Source organism: Ipomoea nil, unplaced genomic scaffold (assembly GCF_001879475.1).
Source record: "Ipomoea nil cultivar Tokyo-kokei standard unplaced genomic scaffold, Asagao_1.1 scaffold2159, whole genome shotgun sequence".
Taxonomy (NCBI): Eukaryota; Viridiplantae; Streptophyta; class Magnoliopsida; order Solanales; family Convolvulaceae; genus Ipomoea; species Ipomoea nil.
This window is the reverse complement of record NW_017618587.1, coordinates 4,896,011-4,914,133: the sequence shown is the minus strand read 5'-3', so window position 1 is coordinate 4,914,133 and position 18,123 is coordinate 4,896,011. Positions and strand designations below refer to the sequence as shown.

The 18,123-nt window shown below is 30.8% G+C and overlaps 1 protein-coding gene and 1 non-coding gene across 3 annotated transcripts; both read left to right on the top strand.

Moving 5' to 3' along the window:
- The first annotated feature begins 8,415 nt into the window (after nt 1-8,415).
- LOC109149375 (aspartic proteinase-like protein 2) lies at nt 8,416-15,992 on the top strand. 2 transcript variants are annotated; one of them, XM_019297111.1, is made up of 12 exons: nt 8,416-8,788; nt 8,891-9,130; nt 9,543-9,672; nt 9,779-10,026; nt 13,065-13,286; nt 13,618-13,765; nt 13,885-13,955; nt 14,436-14,526; nt 14,702-14,756; nt 15,169-15,240; nt 15,413-15,606; nt 15,947-15,992. In XM_019297111.1, exons 2-11 carry the CDS (start codon nt 8,922-8,924, stop codon nt 15,571-15,573), a joined length of 1,407 nt encoding a protein of 468 aa, XP_019152656.1. In that variant the 5' UTR covers nt 8,416-8,788; nt 8,891-8,921; the 3' UTR covers nt 15,574-15,606; nt 15,947-15,992. The 2 variants fall into 2 exon arrangements, with proteins under 2 accessions (XP_019152656.1, XP_019152657.1); XM_019297112.1 differs by having other exon boundaries at nt 8,417-8,788; nt 14,705-14,756.
- A 1,142-nt stretch (nt 15,993-17,134) lies between these two features.
- TRNAA-CGC lies at nt 17,135-17,207 on the top strand. The gene has a single exon. It is a non-coding gene; the product is annotated as a tRNA-Ala (tRNA).
- Nucleotides 17,208-18,123: the final 916 nt, after the last annotated feature.

The window sequence follows — 18,123 nt, the reverse complement described above, 5'->3', positions numbered from 1 at the left end:
AGAGTGAATTATATAACTTTGCTTTTGTGCTTCAAGGGTCATAAGGAGTGCAATACCTGAACGGAGGCATTTTGAAGATTATTGTTTCAGAAACTCTCTTTACAAAAGAAGTGACAATGAACCTTAAACTGATTTATCGATCTTTAACTTTGGATTTGAACACCTTTCACCTGAGTTTGTGCAGTATGTCATATATCCCCGTCCTATCATCCTGTAAAATTTAGTGCAAACGATGTAAAATGCAGGTTGTCATAGTCATGCCTAAAACTAATGAAATAGTGATGAAACCAGTTGTGTGGATAGTGTGTACTGACATAAGGTTCATTTTTTTTATCGGCTGCAGATATTGTGCTCTTGAACAAGTTATTTGTGTATGATCTCGAAAGCCAAACCATCGGGTGGACGGAACATGACTTTTGGTAAATAGTTGTTAGCTCATTGGATTAGCGGGTTTGACTAGTTGATAGCATTAGCTGATTGTAGAAAGATGTTTGATAAATTGGATGTGAGCTGATAGCTGATAAGCTAACTGTATCTCTTGCACATCAATGGAAAATACGAATTCAAGTTATTTGGGTCGAAATTACAAATTTATGAAAAAATAGGTGTTATTATAGCAATAGTCCATCTGAGGAAAATATGACAGGAAAAGAAAATTTTGAGGTAAAACACTCAAAAAAAATCTGTTTTAAAACCTAAATTTTAGAACAAAATTTAATATAATTTCTAATGGTTCCATTTCATTATTTCAATTATGAAAAAAGTTACTCCGTATTACATTAATAATTAGAGGACCAAAACCAAAAGCATCTATAATTGAGAAATTGACTCTACTGTATTTCTATAGTTGGAATATCAAAAATATCTTTTCCTTTATAAATGAATAATAATTTTTTTTTTTTTTTGTGTGTACAAGATTATTCACTTTAGTATTTAGCGATCAATGACAATGATGGTCTCTTTCTCATTAAACATCTATTTTCAAATTGAATATGACTTTGGTAAATTTTCAAATTGAAAAAAAGTGTTGTTAAATGTTCAAATAAAACATGAAATATTAACAATAATGTACAAATTTAAAACCGGATAAATTAATAATATGTTTACACTTTTTCTCCGAAGATGGAGAGCTGTGTATGTGTGTGTATTCACTTTAGTATTTAGCGATCAATGACAATGATGGTCTCATTCCCATTAAACATCTATTTTCAAATTGAATATGACTTTGGTAAATCTTCAAATTGAAGAAAAAAGTGTTGTTAAATGTTCAAATAAAACATGAAAATATTAACAATAATGTACAAATTTAAAACCGGATAAATTAATAATATGTTTACACTTTTTTTCCGAAGATGGAGAGCTGTGTATGTGTGTGTATTCACTTTAGTATTTAGCGATCAATGACAATGATGGTCTCATTCCCATTAAACATCTATTTTCAAATTGAATATGACTTTGGTAAATCTTCAAATTGAAGAAAAAAGTGTTGTTAAATGTTCAAATAAAACATGAAAATATTAACAATAATGTACAAATTTAAAACCGGATAAATTAATAATATGTTTACACTTTTTTTTCCGAAGATGGAGAGCTGTGTGTGTTAGAGAGTAATAGAGAACTACTTTTACAAGGTTTTTAATTTGGAAAAATGAGTGATGCACACTACATAGAGATGGATTTATAGTGACTCTTGGGTTCAAATTCTAATAGTCCAACCTCTAATTTTCCTCATATTCAATATTCTTTTTAGAACAACCCAACTAAGTCGATTGAATTGTTAACTTTGTAACCACAATGTTTTAAATTATACTCCTCGTGGGAGCTATCTATTGGCCTTTTTGACTTGAACCGATTAGCTATGAACAACTTAGATTAGTTTACCTAATTGTGATTATTTTGTCAACTAAGATCACAAGATCAAATGATCTAATTACACTCAAAATTCAGCTTAAAGTAACAAACGTTTCCGTAAATCAAGTCAATTTATTCCTTGTTTTAAGCATCATTTTTTCTCGCTCCATTATCTTGTTTTCAGCATCTTTTTCTCATACTTTTCATCCGTGTTCAACGCCCCTTTCCCCCTTTTTAGCATTCTTTATTTTCGCATCCGTCATCCCCCACCCCACCCCCGCCCCCACCTCTAAAATGGATTTTGTATCGATTAAATTAATTTTGCTTAAATTGTTGTAATTTATATATTAATGTTATTATATTTTGTTTATTAACGTTAGTTAGCTCTTAAATATTTAGCATTAGCGTATTGAATTTTTGATTATATAATTTTTTATAAATTTGAATTTTGAAAATAAAAATATTTATAAAAAAATGGAGTAATTTAACAAGGTAAGAATTTGCGTTAGACCGTCTTACGGATCATCTGTTATATGTGTCGAGTCAATATGAAAATGTAATACTAATCATGAATAAAGCGTTTATTACTTAAATAGAAAGTGTAATATTTTTACATTTTGATTTTTAAGTATTCCATTTTTCTCTAACTCTCTAAGTAACAAACAGTTGACAACATTACTTATAAAGGAAAGTGTAATACTTTTTGATTAAAATGTAAAAGTATTACGGGATCATTTACCAACTTGAAAAAATGGAAGATTTTCCTGAAAAATAGAGAATTGGAAGAGTGAAAAAATGAAGAATGAAAAAATTGTTTACTAAAATCCTTACTCCAAATTCTAATTCTATCTCCTTTCTCCACTTTTTGCTTAAATTTGGAGAAAGGATAAACCCACTTCTCCAAAATGGAGAAAGGGAAAAAGAGCGTGTGAACAATGCAATTTGCAAGAGGTCGATCGATTGATCCCCACCAATGGCAATTTGTTTGCGCTTGCTTTTCCCAACTCCCGCCTACTTTTTCCTTCTTTCCCAACTCCCGCCTACTTTTTCCGCCTTTCCCAACTCCCGCCTGCTTTTTCCGCGCTTGTTTTTCCCAACTCCCGCCTACTTTTTCCTTCTTTCCCAACTCCCGCTTGCTTTTTCCTTCTTTCTCAACTCCCGCCTGCTTTTTCCTTCTTTTCCCAACTCCCGATCTGCTTTTTCCTTCTTTCCTTCAATTCCTTATTATTATTATTATTATTATTATTATTATTATTATTATTATTATTATGTACTCAAACTATGTATTAGAATGTTTAAAATTTAAATTTGTAAAATGAAATTATTATTATTATTATTATTTAAATTTTAAATTTGTAAAATGAAATTATTATCATTATTATTATTTAAATTTTAAATTTGTAAAATGAAATTATTATTATTATTATTATTTAAATTTTAAATTTGTAAAATGAAATTATTATTATTAGTATGTACTCAAACTATGTACTAAAATAGTTAAAATAGTTATAATTTATTTAGTAATATATTTTTATCAACTTTTGTTACCTTTTGTATATTTAGTATTAGTGTATTGAATTTTTTTACAGTTTTCTATTTTTATCAATTTTTGTTACCTTTTGTATATTTAGTATTAATGTAGTAGTACTAATATATTAACCATTTTAGTACATAGTTTAACCATTTGTACTAATACTAGTAGAAAACTGGAAAAGGAAAAACAGAAAAATGAAGTAAACGACCCCTATATTTTTCCTCAAAAAGCATTACACTTACCCTAATAAGTATTAAGTAATAAATACTTTATTTATGATTAGTATTATATTTTTCAGTATAAGTATTACATTTTTCATATTGATCCGATCATACTCATAGATAAGGATCTGTAAGACGGTCTCATGACACATCCAATAATGTTTTAAAACATCTCATGATCCAAAATAAAGAGTATAATTTATGTGTTTTTTCCTAACTATTTTGCATATTCAGTAGGTTTTTTTTTTTTTTTTTTTTTGAATGCTATTGACTCTATTACAATGTAGTATCTGTTCTACTGACCCTATAACTCTTTAATTTTATTTTTTGAAATATTCATAATTTTTTAGTAGACAGTATTTGTTCTATACTTTTTCGGCCATTTTGAACCCAAAAAATCTAAGGATATCTTTATCAATGAAATTTTCTCTCACTTTCAAAAGTGTGTCTTATATCCACATCACTAAATTTGTAATTCATTCACTATTTTTCTCTACATCCCTACAATACTCTCTCTCACACTTGTAGGGATATAAAATCTAGCATATGCCCCGACCATGCACCAGGGTCCGAACGTATAACCATCCATTTCAAATGGTAACCAATATATTGTTACAATACATGGTAGTTAGCAACATAAGAAGTCTTTAATTATTTTTTTTAATACAAAAGTACATAACAACTCTTTATTTTATTTTTTATTTTCTTAACTACATATATAAGAACTCTTTAATTAATTTATTTTTTAAATACATAACAACTCTTTAATTTATTTATTTTCTTAACTACATACTATTATGACCCGACATATCTGATGCCTTATTGTATGCTTAGTGCAGCCGATTTATTTGTACAGTGTAAAATCTCTCAACTATCTATACATTTGATTTTATCTCCTGTGGGAGCCTTGTACACTAAGTGGTGATGTTTAATTTTGAAGTTGACTAATTTGAGACTTGGAATATATAGGCTTCTTTGGTTATATTAGTTTGCTGAATACCATATGTTCATGTGGTAATTCTGGTTGAGGTTTTTAGTTATGTTATTAGTCTTTGTTGCATGCTTGTATATATGGTTACATGAACTTGTTTGTGTTTGCATCATTCATTTTATTTTTTTGTGTTAATTTTTTTTATCACTTTTATGCTTGAATGTTACTATGCCTAAGATATTAATATATCTTTATATGATAATAATAGGGGAAAAATAGTGACTGGGCACATATTATTTTTCTTCTTGTCAGTTGTATACAAAGGACACTTCTAGGAGCTGAAAACTCGTAGGATCAGATGGAAATATACATTACTTTGTTGATGATATAGAATGTATTGACAACATTATAACAAAATTAAAACAAAATTATAGCAAGATCAAAATAATAAAAATAATTTATATAAATATAGATTTTCCTGCCAATCGTTGGTCACAATTTCCGACCAACTGTTGGAATGAATTTCAGATATTAAAGCATATGAATTTTCTCCAATGGTTGGTGGGAATTTCAGTCCAACAGGTCAAAGTTGGACGGAAGCTCGTTTTCCAACCAATAATTCCCGTTTTCCGTCCAACTCGGAAGTTGGACGGAAATAGCAAGATTTCCAACCAAAAAAAAAAAAAAACTATTATGATTGTTTATTTTAGGGTTTATTGAGTTTATTAGTTGTTTCTATTTATATTTATAAATGTTTAGTTTAATTGTTAGTATTAATAAATGCATCACTGTATATACTTTTCATTGATTTGGATTCCTTTAACTGATTGCAATTATATCGATTTCTTTAACGGATTGAAGTTATATTGATTGCTTTAACGGACTGAAGTTATATAAAGTAATAATGACATTTTTAAATTGAAAAAAAGTTGTTGATAAATATATTTCGTGCTTTATAATAAAAGTCAACTTGAGAAAAATTAAAATAAGAATTGTGAACTTTGTAACCAGAATGTTTTAAACTATACTTTTCATGGATAGTTATCTATTGGCCTTTTTGTTTAAGACGATTAACTATAAACAACCTAGATTAATTTACCTAATTGTGATCATTTATTGACTAAGATCACATGATCAATTAGTCCAACTGCACTCAAAATGCACATTAATGTAACAAATTTTTCCGTAAATCAAGTCAATCTATTATTTGTTTTTAACATTATTCCCCTTTTCAACATAGATTTCTCATACTTTTTAGCTATGTTAAACACCCCTTTCCCCTCTTTTTAGCATTCTTTAACGGATTCATTCGAAAAAGATTGCTTTAACGAATTGAAGTTATATTAAGTAATAATGACATTTTAAAATTTAAAATGAAGTTGTTGATAAATATATTTCGTGCTTTTATTATAAAATTCAACTTGAGAAAAATTAAAATAAGAAGGCTATTTTAATAAAATTCAAATTGAGAAAAATTAAAATAAGAAAATTATTTTAAGATATTTTTATGTTTCTAAATCTATTTAGGCATTAATGTTTATGTTTTTATTGTATTTTTTGTCTTAAAAACTCTTCATTTGTTTTTAATTATTTTAATTACTCTTTTTTATTCACTAGTTTTTTAACGCGCTTTACGCGAATGAGATAATGTCTAATAATTATTTTTAAATAAGTATTTTAAAGTATATTAATGCAATATTATATCGAAGATGTTCATGCATAGGTAAATAAATGTTGAATTTGTTTATTTAAATTGATAATTTAATGTATAAAAATGCAATATAATATGGAGTATATGAGAGATTGATTATAATTGTCACTAAAATAAATGTTTGCAACTTTGTAATAACGGTAGTCTAAATACATAGTCTAAAAGCGATAGTCTAAATAAATACTACTTTTGAATTAAATTTCTCTAATTCTTCTTAATTATCTTTTGGGTAGCATTATCATTATTTTCATCTTCAGTACATGTCCTTTTTTTTTTGTAGTGTGTCATGTGCAATTGAGTTACTGTGATATTAGTTGTAGTATGAACTCTATCTTACAAGCACCTATTGATATTTGGTACTTGGTAGTGGTAGTTTTTCTCCTACATGTTTCATGTTTTGTGAGATGTGTATCGTATATTATCATGTGAAAGTATTGAACAAAATATTAATATTTATTATATTTGTATAAAATACTTGGTAAATAAATATATATAACATATTTTGTATTATAACTTTGATATTTAATTACAAGATAATGTAAAAAAATAAGACAATGGACAATGTAGTGAATATAATAAATTAATAAATTTAAATGTATGAAATCTTTGAATTGTAGAAAATAAAGATAATATAACTAATGAAATTATATCTCTTTTTAAATTTTGTATAATGAATATTTAAAAAAATAAAAAAATAAAGGCATTATAGACATCTATTCTAAATTAATTAAATGCATATGTATTATTTTTTGTTATAGCTATTAATCTATTTAATTTAATAAGAGTAATAAAGTGACATACATACTTTTCATCAACAATAATGAAATCAATGATTTTTTGTTTTATTTCCATTCGTTGTTGAGACAAATTGTTTTAAAAGTTTGTTAATGACAATTGCTATAATTGATGTCAATTGACAATAAATAATTCAAAAGGAAAATAACACTTTTCACCATGAGTTATATACTTATAACACTTTTCGCCCCTGAATCATTTAAGTGGCTGTTTTCCCCTGAAATGTTAAATGGACATATTTACCCTTAAAATACAATTTTCATTTATTTGTCTTCTCCAACAAATTATGACCACAATTTGGTTCAAACCAAACAGACACTATAGCAACCAACCCAAAATATTCCAATTACAATTTAGAATCGAAACCCGATATTTAGAGTTTATTAAAATCGCGTACCGGAACGGCCGATTCCGAACTGAAAAAAACAAAATATATTTATTTTTGAATTTAGACTATTTTAAAATAAAATATGAATAGTACGTAATAACAGATAGCACTCTATATTTAGACTATACTTTATTTTTTTAATAAAATATGAGTATTACATAACAACTTGGGAACTAGATGTGAAATGCTTGCTTTCCAAATAATAATTGTTAGGATATAGTTTCGATATTGCATTCTTTTAACATTTAGAATTATTTGATTTTTTTAATATCGACTTTATGTGATATATAGTACACATTGACATTATCGTTTTGAGTATATTAATTATAAAAAACCAAAGTTGATTTACCTCATTGATATTTTATGAGCTAATTTCACATAAAGAATTTCACTAATAACGCACTTTCAAGTAGCAGTTACAAATTTTTTCCTAAATCAAAGAATTCTTAGATTTTAACTTTTGAGTCATATAAATAAATCACTATGGTTTTCAAAAAATAAAAATAAAAAAAAATCACTGAGTAATTGAGTTGAACTAGGCAAGTCCATAGATTGAAGTTATGATAGTCAATTATGGTGGTTTGTTCATTTGTGTTTCTATTTTCAAATTTGTAATATTTAAATTAAAAAATTGTTATAAATACATTTTATGATTTTAAAATGAAAATTTGAAATAGAATAATGTTTTACAACATTTTTTGTTTTCTAAATATAGGCCATGAATTTTCAAAATAGTAATATTTTATTATATTTTAAAATTCGCGTCATAAAAGAAACAATAATTGCTAATAAATATGATTTATGATATTGAAAAAATAAAAATAACGATAATATTAACATCATTAACTATTGTTATTAATTGTACTACTTTTAAAAATATAAGAATTAAATTGAACAAAATAAAAATATAAAGACTAAATTTAACCTGTTATTTTATCATCATATTTACAAATACATGCCCGGGCGGGGTGGGGGAAGTGGTAATTAACTAAAAATAGTAGTCGGAAGTCTCCATTCTGTGTTCTGCGTACGTTGCAGAAGAGAAGAGAAGAGAAGAGCCATGGCGGGAGTGAGCATCATCACTGGCTTTGTCTCTATCTGCAAATGGCTTCGCTCATCGTTATCTTCTTCTCTTTCTTTCTCGCCGATTTTTTGCTTCGTTTTCTCCGATTTTTCGTCTTATTTCTCACCGATTCCATTCTTACTTCTTCACCGACTCACCGATTTTCTTCTTATCTCCCCGATTTCCTTCTTCTTTTTCCTCATCATCGCTTTTCGTTCCGTGTTGTGTCATTCAATTGCTTCGCCCCTAAGCATTCCACTCCACCGTAAAGGGTTTCGTGCCGAAACAGCCCAGGTCCTGAGAGTTTTTTTTTTTTTTTTTTTTTTTGGCTGTGTGTATATATACATCGGTTTTGGTTTGGGAAATTGCAGAGTTGAAGGAAATTGTAAATTGCAGGGAATTGAAAGAAATTGTGTAGCAAATAGCAATGAAGCTCCAGTGTGTACTGCTATTGGTTTTGTGCTTGTTGGGGTATGGATATTCCAACAACATGGTGCTGAACTTGCACCATAAGTATGGCGGGCGTGAGGGCTCCAACCTGAGCGATTTGAGGGCCCACGACCTACGCCGTCACGGCCGAATGCTTGGCGCCGTCGACTTCCCTATAGGTGGAACTACAAAATCCACTGGCGTTGGGTTAGTCCTCTCTGGATTTCTGTGTTTGTGTATGTTCGAATGTTGAGTGCTTGTTAAACTGTTGAAAATAAAAAAGAATGTGAAGGTTGCAAACTTTACTTATTTTTCTGTTGATTTTGCATTGCACTTAGGGAATAATGGAAGCGAAAACTCTGTAATTATGTTGGCTTATTGTTTATATGCAATACATTGTTAACAGCTCAATCCTTTGTAATTCATGATCTAAGAGATATATATATATATATATATATATATATATATATATATATATATATATATATATATATATATATATCCCTATCTACCTTGGGCTTGATTTCTAGTTAATTCCAAGTGCAGAGAAAGACTTGTATTTTGGAATTTGCAATAGCGTTTGTGTGATTATTTGGGTTTCCTGTTTAAATTATTGCAGACTCCACTATACCAAGCTTATGATTGGTACTCCTCCAAAGGCCTATAATGTCTTTGTTGATACCGGGAGTGACATACCATGGGTGCATTGTGCTGGCTGTGACAGCTGTCCGAAAGAGAGCAGCCTAGGGGTGCATCTCTTATTCTGTATTACATTTATATACTTTTTTATTGCTCATTATTCTGTATTTTTAACCCCTCAATAAATGTTTTGTCTTGTGTTTTAACTTTTAACAGATAGATTTGGTGCAGTATGATATAAAGGCCTCTTCGACTGGATATTGGGTTAATTGTTACCGAGATTTTTGTTATACATTGTACACTAAACAATATCAAACTTGTGGCACTAGTCGGCACTGTGCATTTGAGATTTCTTATGGGGAAGGAAGCAGAACAGTTGGATCCTATGTTCACGATTATGTTCATATTGATCAAGTGACTGGAAACCTTCAAACTGCATCTGTTGGCGGGACCATTGTGTTTGGGTAAGTATGCAGTACTATTGATTTTATTGACTATTGTTCTTTCCAAATTAAATACGTATGTGTTTGTGACATGTGATGGAATTGTTTCCTGGATGAAAAACACACACAGAGTAAAAGGTGTTGTTTGGTTCATAGCTAGTGATGACTTATTCTTCTAAGTGCCTAATAACTTCAAAAAATTTCAAAATGGTTTTTCCAAATCTACCGAAAAGGGGGGATAGAGAAGGAAATCATTGAACTTCCATTTTGTAGTTGAGAATTAAGGTTTTTAGTTTTCTTGCTTATTAGAATTCCTGAGCCATTTTATCTGTTGCATCTTATGAAGTAAAATGCAATAGTTGCTTGTGCATGCATGCACGCATGGGCACACACGCATATTGCAATTGAGACGGAGTTCAAGTTGAGTAATTTTTAAGCTCATTGAGGGTATATAATACTCATTGAAAAATCTGGTTTTGAATTTATTGCTTTGTTTTACTTCAAAAAGGAAAGGAAATATAAATGTATCTTTTCATCAATTCATCCATTTTTGCTAAGGGAATGGTAAATCAATTTCCCAATCTGTTCCAATGAATGAGTCCTTTAGAAATTGGTGTACAATCTTCTCTGTCTCTTCATTCTTCTGACATCCTTAGGTTTGCCTTCATGGTTTTTGAACTTTTTCATCCAAACCCTTCTCTCTTTATCAAAGCTTACATCTATACATATATATAAACACTTATAAAACAGGCAAGAAAGTAATTGAACATAATCCATCTTCATGCCAAAAAGTTGGGTTCCTTGAGGGATGCTGGTGCATTTGTTGAGTAGATAAAGGAGGCGTAAATAAGGATAAAATTGGGCTCTGGAAAATAAAATCATATTTGCAAACTATTTTGTTTAATGTCTCATTACATTAATGTAAATGAAGTTGTGTGCATAATTTCACTTTTATATATCTTACAATCATATTTGGCAACTATTTTATATAAAGTACCATTACATTAATGAAAAATTATGTTGAGTGCATAATTTCAATTTTCTAGATCTTGTTGTATGCTCCATGACTCCATCTTGCTGCTTGCCTTCTTTTTTACAATTACATTTTGTAAGTAAAAAAAAAAACAGATTTTTTTTTATAAATATTCTGAACCCTTAAGCTTGTAAAATAGTGGAATTAGCATTTTTAACATGTTACCGAAAGGTAGCCAGTTAAAATTTGCTTACATGGCATCTAAGGCTGGTGTGACATCCTTATTCAAAATTAAAAAAAAAAAAAATCTTTTGGAAAAGTTGACTGGCTTCTCCGTCAAATTGGACAAAGAAGCTGGCCATGGCTTCTGTGTCCAGATCAGACCAGCCAACTTCTTCGATGTCATGGCAGTTATTTAATTTTTTCTTTTATAAAAGTAATTTTGAGGAAGATGATGAGTTGGCTTCTTATGTGGATACTAAATAGGATAAATATATGAGGTAGCATCCTATGTGACGGGTAACTTGATGTTAACATCAGTCAAATTGGGTTTTAATTGCACCGTTTTTTTAAGTTTAGAAGTTCAATTGGAACTTTTTTTAGTTCAAGGGCTTAATTGCATTTTGGTATATAGTTCATAGTTGCAAGGCTTTGACCCTCTTTTTTTCGCTTTCATTAAAAATTGTAACAATTTTTTTTCCAGAGCTTAGCCGCCCACAGCAGTATAGAGTTATAAACTATAGCACACAATTTTTTATTTTTTATTTTCAATTGAAAATTAGTTTGAGGGCCTATTGCATTTTGGTATATAGTTCATAGTTGGAGGCTATTTGACCCTTTTCTTGCCTTCATTTAAAGGTCATAGTTGGAGGGCTATTTGATCCTTTTCTTGCCTTCATTTAAATTTTAATATTTTTTTTTCAAAGCGTAGCCTTCCATAGCAGTATAGAATTATAGACTATAGCACCACACGATGAATTATTGAATTTAATCAATTTATTGGCAAGTTTAATAACAATCAATAATTAATACGTAGTTAACCCAACGGGGTAGCTCTAGTGGCAAATGAGCTCTCTTTGTGGGGGAGAATTCCGGGATAACCCAGGTTCGATTTCCACAAGTGACGATTCTCCTTGGGCCAGCTCCCGTGCCTCCCGGAGCGAACGGGGATTATCTGTCCGTTTAAAAAAATTAATACGTAGTTAAAATATTAAATACACTATATGTCTATATAAAACCTAAATTCCTAATGCACATTGTGCAAAAGCCAAAAGGAAAACGGAAAAACCCTAGACCGACAAAGGAGGAACATCGAAGTGCGGCGGCTTCCTTCTAAGCGGCGATGGCGAGCTGCAGCGATGGGTGTCATCGTGTTTCAATGGTATCATCGTGTCTCGATCCATCAATTGGCTGTGATGGTTGGCCAGAGAAAGGTGAAGGGCTGCGACTGGGCTATGGCGTCACCGATAGTTTGACTCAGACTCTTAGGTTTCTCCATTTCTGCTCGATCTGGTGATTTGGAAGCTTAATATTTTATTTGCTGCTTTGCGATGTTTGCCCCATCGATTTTAGATTTGTTTCGCTTAAAACTACATTGTTTTGAGCAAAACAAACCTAAAACACACACACACACACACACACAACTAAGTAGGCGACTAGCGCCTGGGCCAAGTTTTGCAACACTGGTTATGATTTCTGCTAGCTTTCCAATGGAAAACAAATTGAAATTATTTTTCCAGCTTTAGCTTCTTTGTGTTTTTTAAATTTTTTTTTTTTTAATTTTTTTATATTTTTAAATGTATAATATAATTGCTGACCTTAGCACTTCCATTTTCTCTCTTTATTGACCAGGGGCTTAGTGAAGAAAATTGTTTGGTCATCATCTTGACATTTGAATTTCTGTTGAGGATTTCCAGTTTGCTTTATCTTTTGCATAAACAGGGCTTCGCCTTATAATACATAGACACATTTATTGTTTACATGTTTTTCTATATCTTTCCTTGTGCTTCTGATGTAGATTGCTTTGATTTCATTCCCTAATAATCGTATGTAATGCATTTGAATATGTTTCTTTTGTCCAAGATAGGTGTTCATCTGAAGTATCTGGGTTGCTAAGCACAGATGATGAATCTTCTGATGGGATAATTGGTTTTGGACAAGCAAATTCATCCTTTATTTCTCAGCTAACGGCACAGAGAAAGGTGAAAAAGATATTTTCACATTGTTTGAATCGCAATGGAGGTGGCATACTTGCTATAGGGCAAGTAGTTCAGCCTAAAGTAAATTCAACACCACTCGAACCAAATCGGTATTGTTTTCTCTCCTGTCTTTTGTCATGGATTAAGGTGTTGCCCTGTTTTTTATGTGGTCCACATCATTGATTCATTGAACTAGAACATCTGTAGCACTTGAGATAGCACCTATGTTTAAACTACTTGCTTTCAAGTTCACCACTTCTCAATTAGACTTCACACTGTACTTGTTGTCTTTCAGTCTTAAATTTTTTATTGTTGTTTAGGAAATTCTTTTGCTATAGTTGTGTTTGTTTTTTTTTGCATAGTATGATCCTTCAACTCTGAAAGTTTCTTCTCTATTTGCATTGGGTTTATGCAGAGTCTTATTGTTTGTTAATTTCTTAGGCGCCATTACACTGTTATTTTGAAGTCAATTGAAGTTGGCGGTGTTGCTCTAGACACTCAATTTTATGGTGGCGTAGAGACTATAATTGACAGTGGCGCAACCTTCGCCTATTTTAGTGGTTGGATCTATGATCCTCTCGTACACAAGGTACGCAACATATTTTGTATATTGTTTATCATTTTGGAATCTTTTTTAGAGATTCACAGATGCAGACTTTTTCTTTATCGATTTATGATGCCTTTATTTATGTGTTTTTGTTGCTCCAGATGCTGGAAAAGCAACCTGGACTTAAAACTAGTTTTATTAACGGGTTCAAATGCTTTGACTACCATGGAAAGTAAGATTCCTCTCTTTATTTGGCTCTGTTTAGCTCCAACTTCCATTCTACAGAAGTTGGATATATAATTGAATTGTCCAAATTTATATTAGCCTTGGTTGCATATAGGTCTTTAAGCCCCAATGGAATATAGTGGCCAAAATTATTGCACATTTCTTAATCCTTTGTTGCAAATAAGCCTTTGAGTCCAATCTTATATTGCGGTTACAATCTTGATCTCCAACCATTGTGGGACATCATAGTAAGCACAAATCAATACATCATTGCTTGCCAATGTATTTGATAGTCTTGGGCGGACCTTGTTGGCTTGTTCTCCAGTGACTTAGATTACCCCATATAAGAGGTCTAGGTAACTAGGTTCAATCATCATATTTGGAAGAAGAAAAATATATATTTTGCGTTGTTTTGTTATTTCATTATGTGTTTTTCTGCCAATCCTGTTACCTTTTTTTCTCATCCAATTTTCCATTGGCTTTGCAGTGTTGATGAAGGATTCCCAGTTGTAACCCTTAATTTTATGGGTTCTCTGAATTTGACGTTGTATCCTCATGATTACCTTCTCTCATTTGATGTAAGTAATCTGAACTTCTGAGCTAGATGAGTATCGTAATTCCAGTTGTGATTTCATTTCAAACTTTCCCGTTTGTGTAAAGCAATTCTTACTTCACCTAATTGAAATGTTAACAATTTTTTTTTTTTGGTTACTAATTGAAAATTTTGTTTTTTGATTGGTTTAATTTTCACAGCAGCCTGGTGTACAATGCATTGCTTTGCTGTCTAAGGGAATGACATTGTTGGGAGGTATGGTTATTATTCTCTTTGTTGAAGCGCGTGAATAACTATATCATAGTAGAAATACTTCAGCTCTCCTTCAGTCCTTGAGATCGTAATATGATTCCCCTGCTTTTCCCTTCATCATCCCGCCATGTATGGACTGCAATACCTGAACGGGGGCCATTTTGAAGATTTTTGTTTCAGAAACTCTCTTTACAAAAGAAGTGATAATGAACCTTAAACCTATTTATCATTCTTTAACTTTGCATTTGAACACCTTTCACCCGAGTTTGTGCACTATATATCATATCCCTGTAAAATTAAGTGCAAACGACGTAAACTGCAGGTTGTCATAGTCGTGCCTAAAACTAATGAAATAGTGATGAAACGAGTTGTGTGGATAGTGTACTGACATAAGCTTCATTTTTGATGGCTGCAGATGTTGCGCTCTCTAACAAGTTATTCGTGTATGATCTCGAAAGCCAAACCCTCGGGTGGACGGAACATGACTGTGAGTATGGTTTATTGTTGTACTTGTTCCACTTTCTTCTCAGTGATCTGTTCCCCTCCCCATAGGCTGTCTTCTTTTTGTTCAATATGCATCTACTTTCTTTCATTTAAATTTCTGAGTTTTATGTGAAAATTAGAAATTTGTTCAAGTAAAAAAGTTGTGTGAATTTCAGGCTCTTCCAGCATCAAGGTAAAAGATGAAGGCACGGGCAATGTGTACACTTTGGGTGCCCATCATAGGGCGTCATCATCCGATTTGAGAACAAGAAAAAGAATTATTTTTATATTCTTTTTCATAATTTACATTTTTGTATGTAATATCTTGACGATATAAGACGACAAAAGTTGTCATTATAGATGTATATAGGAGTTAATACCGTTTGAGGTCCTCCAAACTTTCAAATTTATCATTTGTGGACCTTTGACTTTTAAATTTAACCATTCATGGTCCAAGTTAATTACTCATGGTCCAAGTTAACTACTCATGGTCTTTCAAGTTTTAAAATTTAACCAGTTGTGATCATCTTGAAAGGGTTATGGTTGGTTAAAATTTAATAGTTGAAGGACCATAGGTGGTTAATTTGGACCAGGAATGGTTAAATTTGAAAGTCAAAGGACTACATATGGTCAATTTGAAACTTTAGGACTAAATGTGGCAAAATTACTATACTCGAAGGACTTTGGATGATATTAACTCATGTATATAGTGAATGTCATGATAACATATTTAATAAAATGCAATATTTATTATTATTATTATCTCATCCGTGCAATCTGCAACAAATAATTACAAATTTTGGCAAAAACTTGTGTGAGATCGTCTCACGGATACGAGTTGGATCTTTAATTAATGAGGTCAAAGATTTGACTCATTAATCAAATATGCGACTCATCCATTTTACGGATTGAGACCTGTGAGGCGGTCCCATACAAGTGTTACCCATTCAGATTATGTGTTAAAAATAGCTTCAAATCTTTGACAAATTTTCAATCTCATCTTATGTGCTAAAAATAGCTTCAAATCTTTGGCAATTTTTCAATCTCATCTAGCACATAGCTTCAAATCTTTGGCAATTTTTCAATCTCATCTTATTATGTGCTAAAAATAGATTCTAATCTTTGACAATTTTCAATCTCATTTTATGCGCTAAAAATAGTTTCAGATCTGATCATTGACAAATTTTCAATCTCATCTTATAATTATGTGCTAAAAATAGATTATAATCTTTGACAATTTTTCAATCTCATCTTATGTGCCAAAAATAACTTCAAATCTTTGATTATTTTTCAAAACATAAACATTTATATGTTGGAGCGGTTCAATATGAAAAATGAATTAGGAAAAACAAAGATGGATAAGTATGGCGGACATGAGAGCTCGATCGCACCAACCTGATCGAGCGAGTTGAGGCCCCACAACCGAATGCCTGGTGCTGGCCGTCGACTTCCTGATAGGTGCATGGAACTAAAAAATGAAAGAATGATTGAAATGTGCCATTTTGTGGAAGATCGAAGAGATAAAATATGACACTTTTTAAAAGTTATACAAAATAGGGAAAAACTCATTTACAACTTGAGTTTCTTGTCAGAAACACAAGTGGCAAATGAGTTTCTAAAAAATTCAAAATGATTTTTTCATTAAAATAGAGACAAACGCATGTCCCACATGCGTTTCTCATTCATCGCTGGTTAATCACTTAATCATGAACTTGCTCATGGGTCAGACATGAGAAATGGATTCCCAAATGCGTTTTGTCGCATTTTAGCAAAAAAAAAAAAAAAAAAATTATTTTGAATTTTTAAGAAACTCATTTGCGACTTACGTTTTTGACAAGAAATTCCTATCAGCCTTAAAATTGTGTCATTAAGAGAATATCCACTTCATTATTGTTAATGGGGGTGTAGCTCATATGGTAGAGTGCTCGCTTCGCATGCGAGAGGCACAGGGTTCAATTCCCTACACCTCCATAACCTAAAATTTTGAATTCAATTTCTTTAAGTTTAAAACTGATATAAGCATATAATAAAAGATGCAAATGAGTTTTTTCATATTTTATATTGAATACAATTTGCCTGGCGTTGGGTTACGTTAGTCCTATCTCTATTTTCCAACTTCCATTTCATAGATGAGAATAAAATGTTCTCATTTTTCTTGCTTATTAGATCGAATTCCTGAGAACATTTCATCTCTTATCTTGCATCGTCTTATGAAATAAAATGCAATATAGTTGCTTGTGGGTGCATTATATTAAGCACAGCTCATGAATCTTCTGATGGAATAATTGGTTTTGCCGTTTTGGACAAGCAAGGGAGGTGTTATTTTCACATTGCTTGAATCGCAAGGGAGGTGGCATGATAACATATTTAATAAAATGCAATATTTGATAAGAGTTTTTCTATCTTCTATTTTTGTTTATTTTCATTTGATATTATTATTATTATTACTAGTATTTTATTCACAATAATGATAGCAATGAAATGAAACATCTTGTGGTCATGTGTTATTTAACGTGCAACATAAGTGCAATAAGCGTGGGAGTTCAATTTTGAACAAGATGAAGGTTCATAATTTATGTTGTCATGGTTGAACTACTAGTATTTCCAAAAAAAAAAAAAAAAAAAAAAAAGTACGGAGTAAATTTTAACTTCTTCACTAATTTATTATATTCAAATTTTCTTTTAAGCACGTATGACAAGTCTAGCACAAATGACACCAATAACAAATTTATGAAATTCAAACATACTCAAAAGGTGTTACCTAGAACACGTTCTGAATTAAATATATATGCTTAGCATAATTGAATTGGGAGCAACAAAGACTATTTATTTATTTTTTAAAATTTTATCACCGAATAACTCTTACATGGGTTATATGTATAAGGTG

Coding starts and splice junctions, on each gene's coding strand:
- LOC109149375 (XM_019297111.1), top strand. CDS start 8,922: ATGAAGCTCCAGTGTGTACTGCTATTGGTTTTGTGCTTGTTGGGGTAT. Junction 14,757..15,168: donor GGGAATGACATTGTTGGGAG/GTATGGTTATTA, acceptor TGATGGCTGCAG/ATGTTGCGCTCTCTAACAAG. Junction 15,241..15,412: donor CGGGTGGACGGAACATGACT/GTGAGTATGGTT, acceptor TGTGAATTTCAG/GCTCTTCCAGCATCAAGGTA.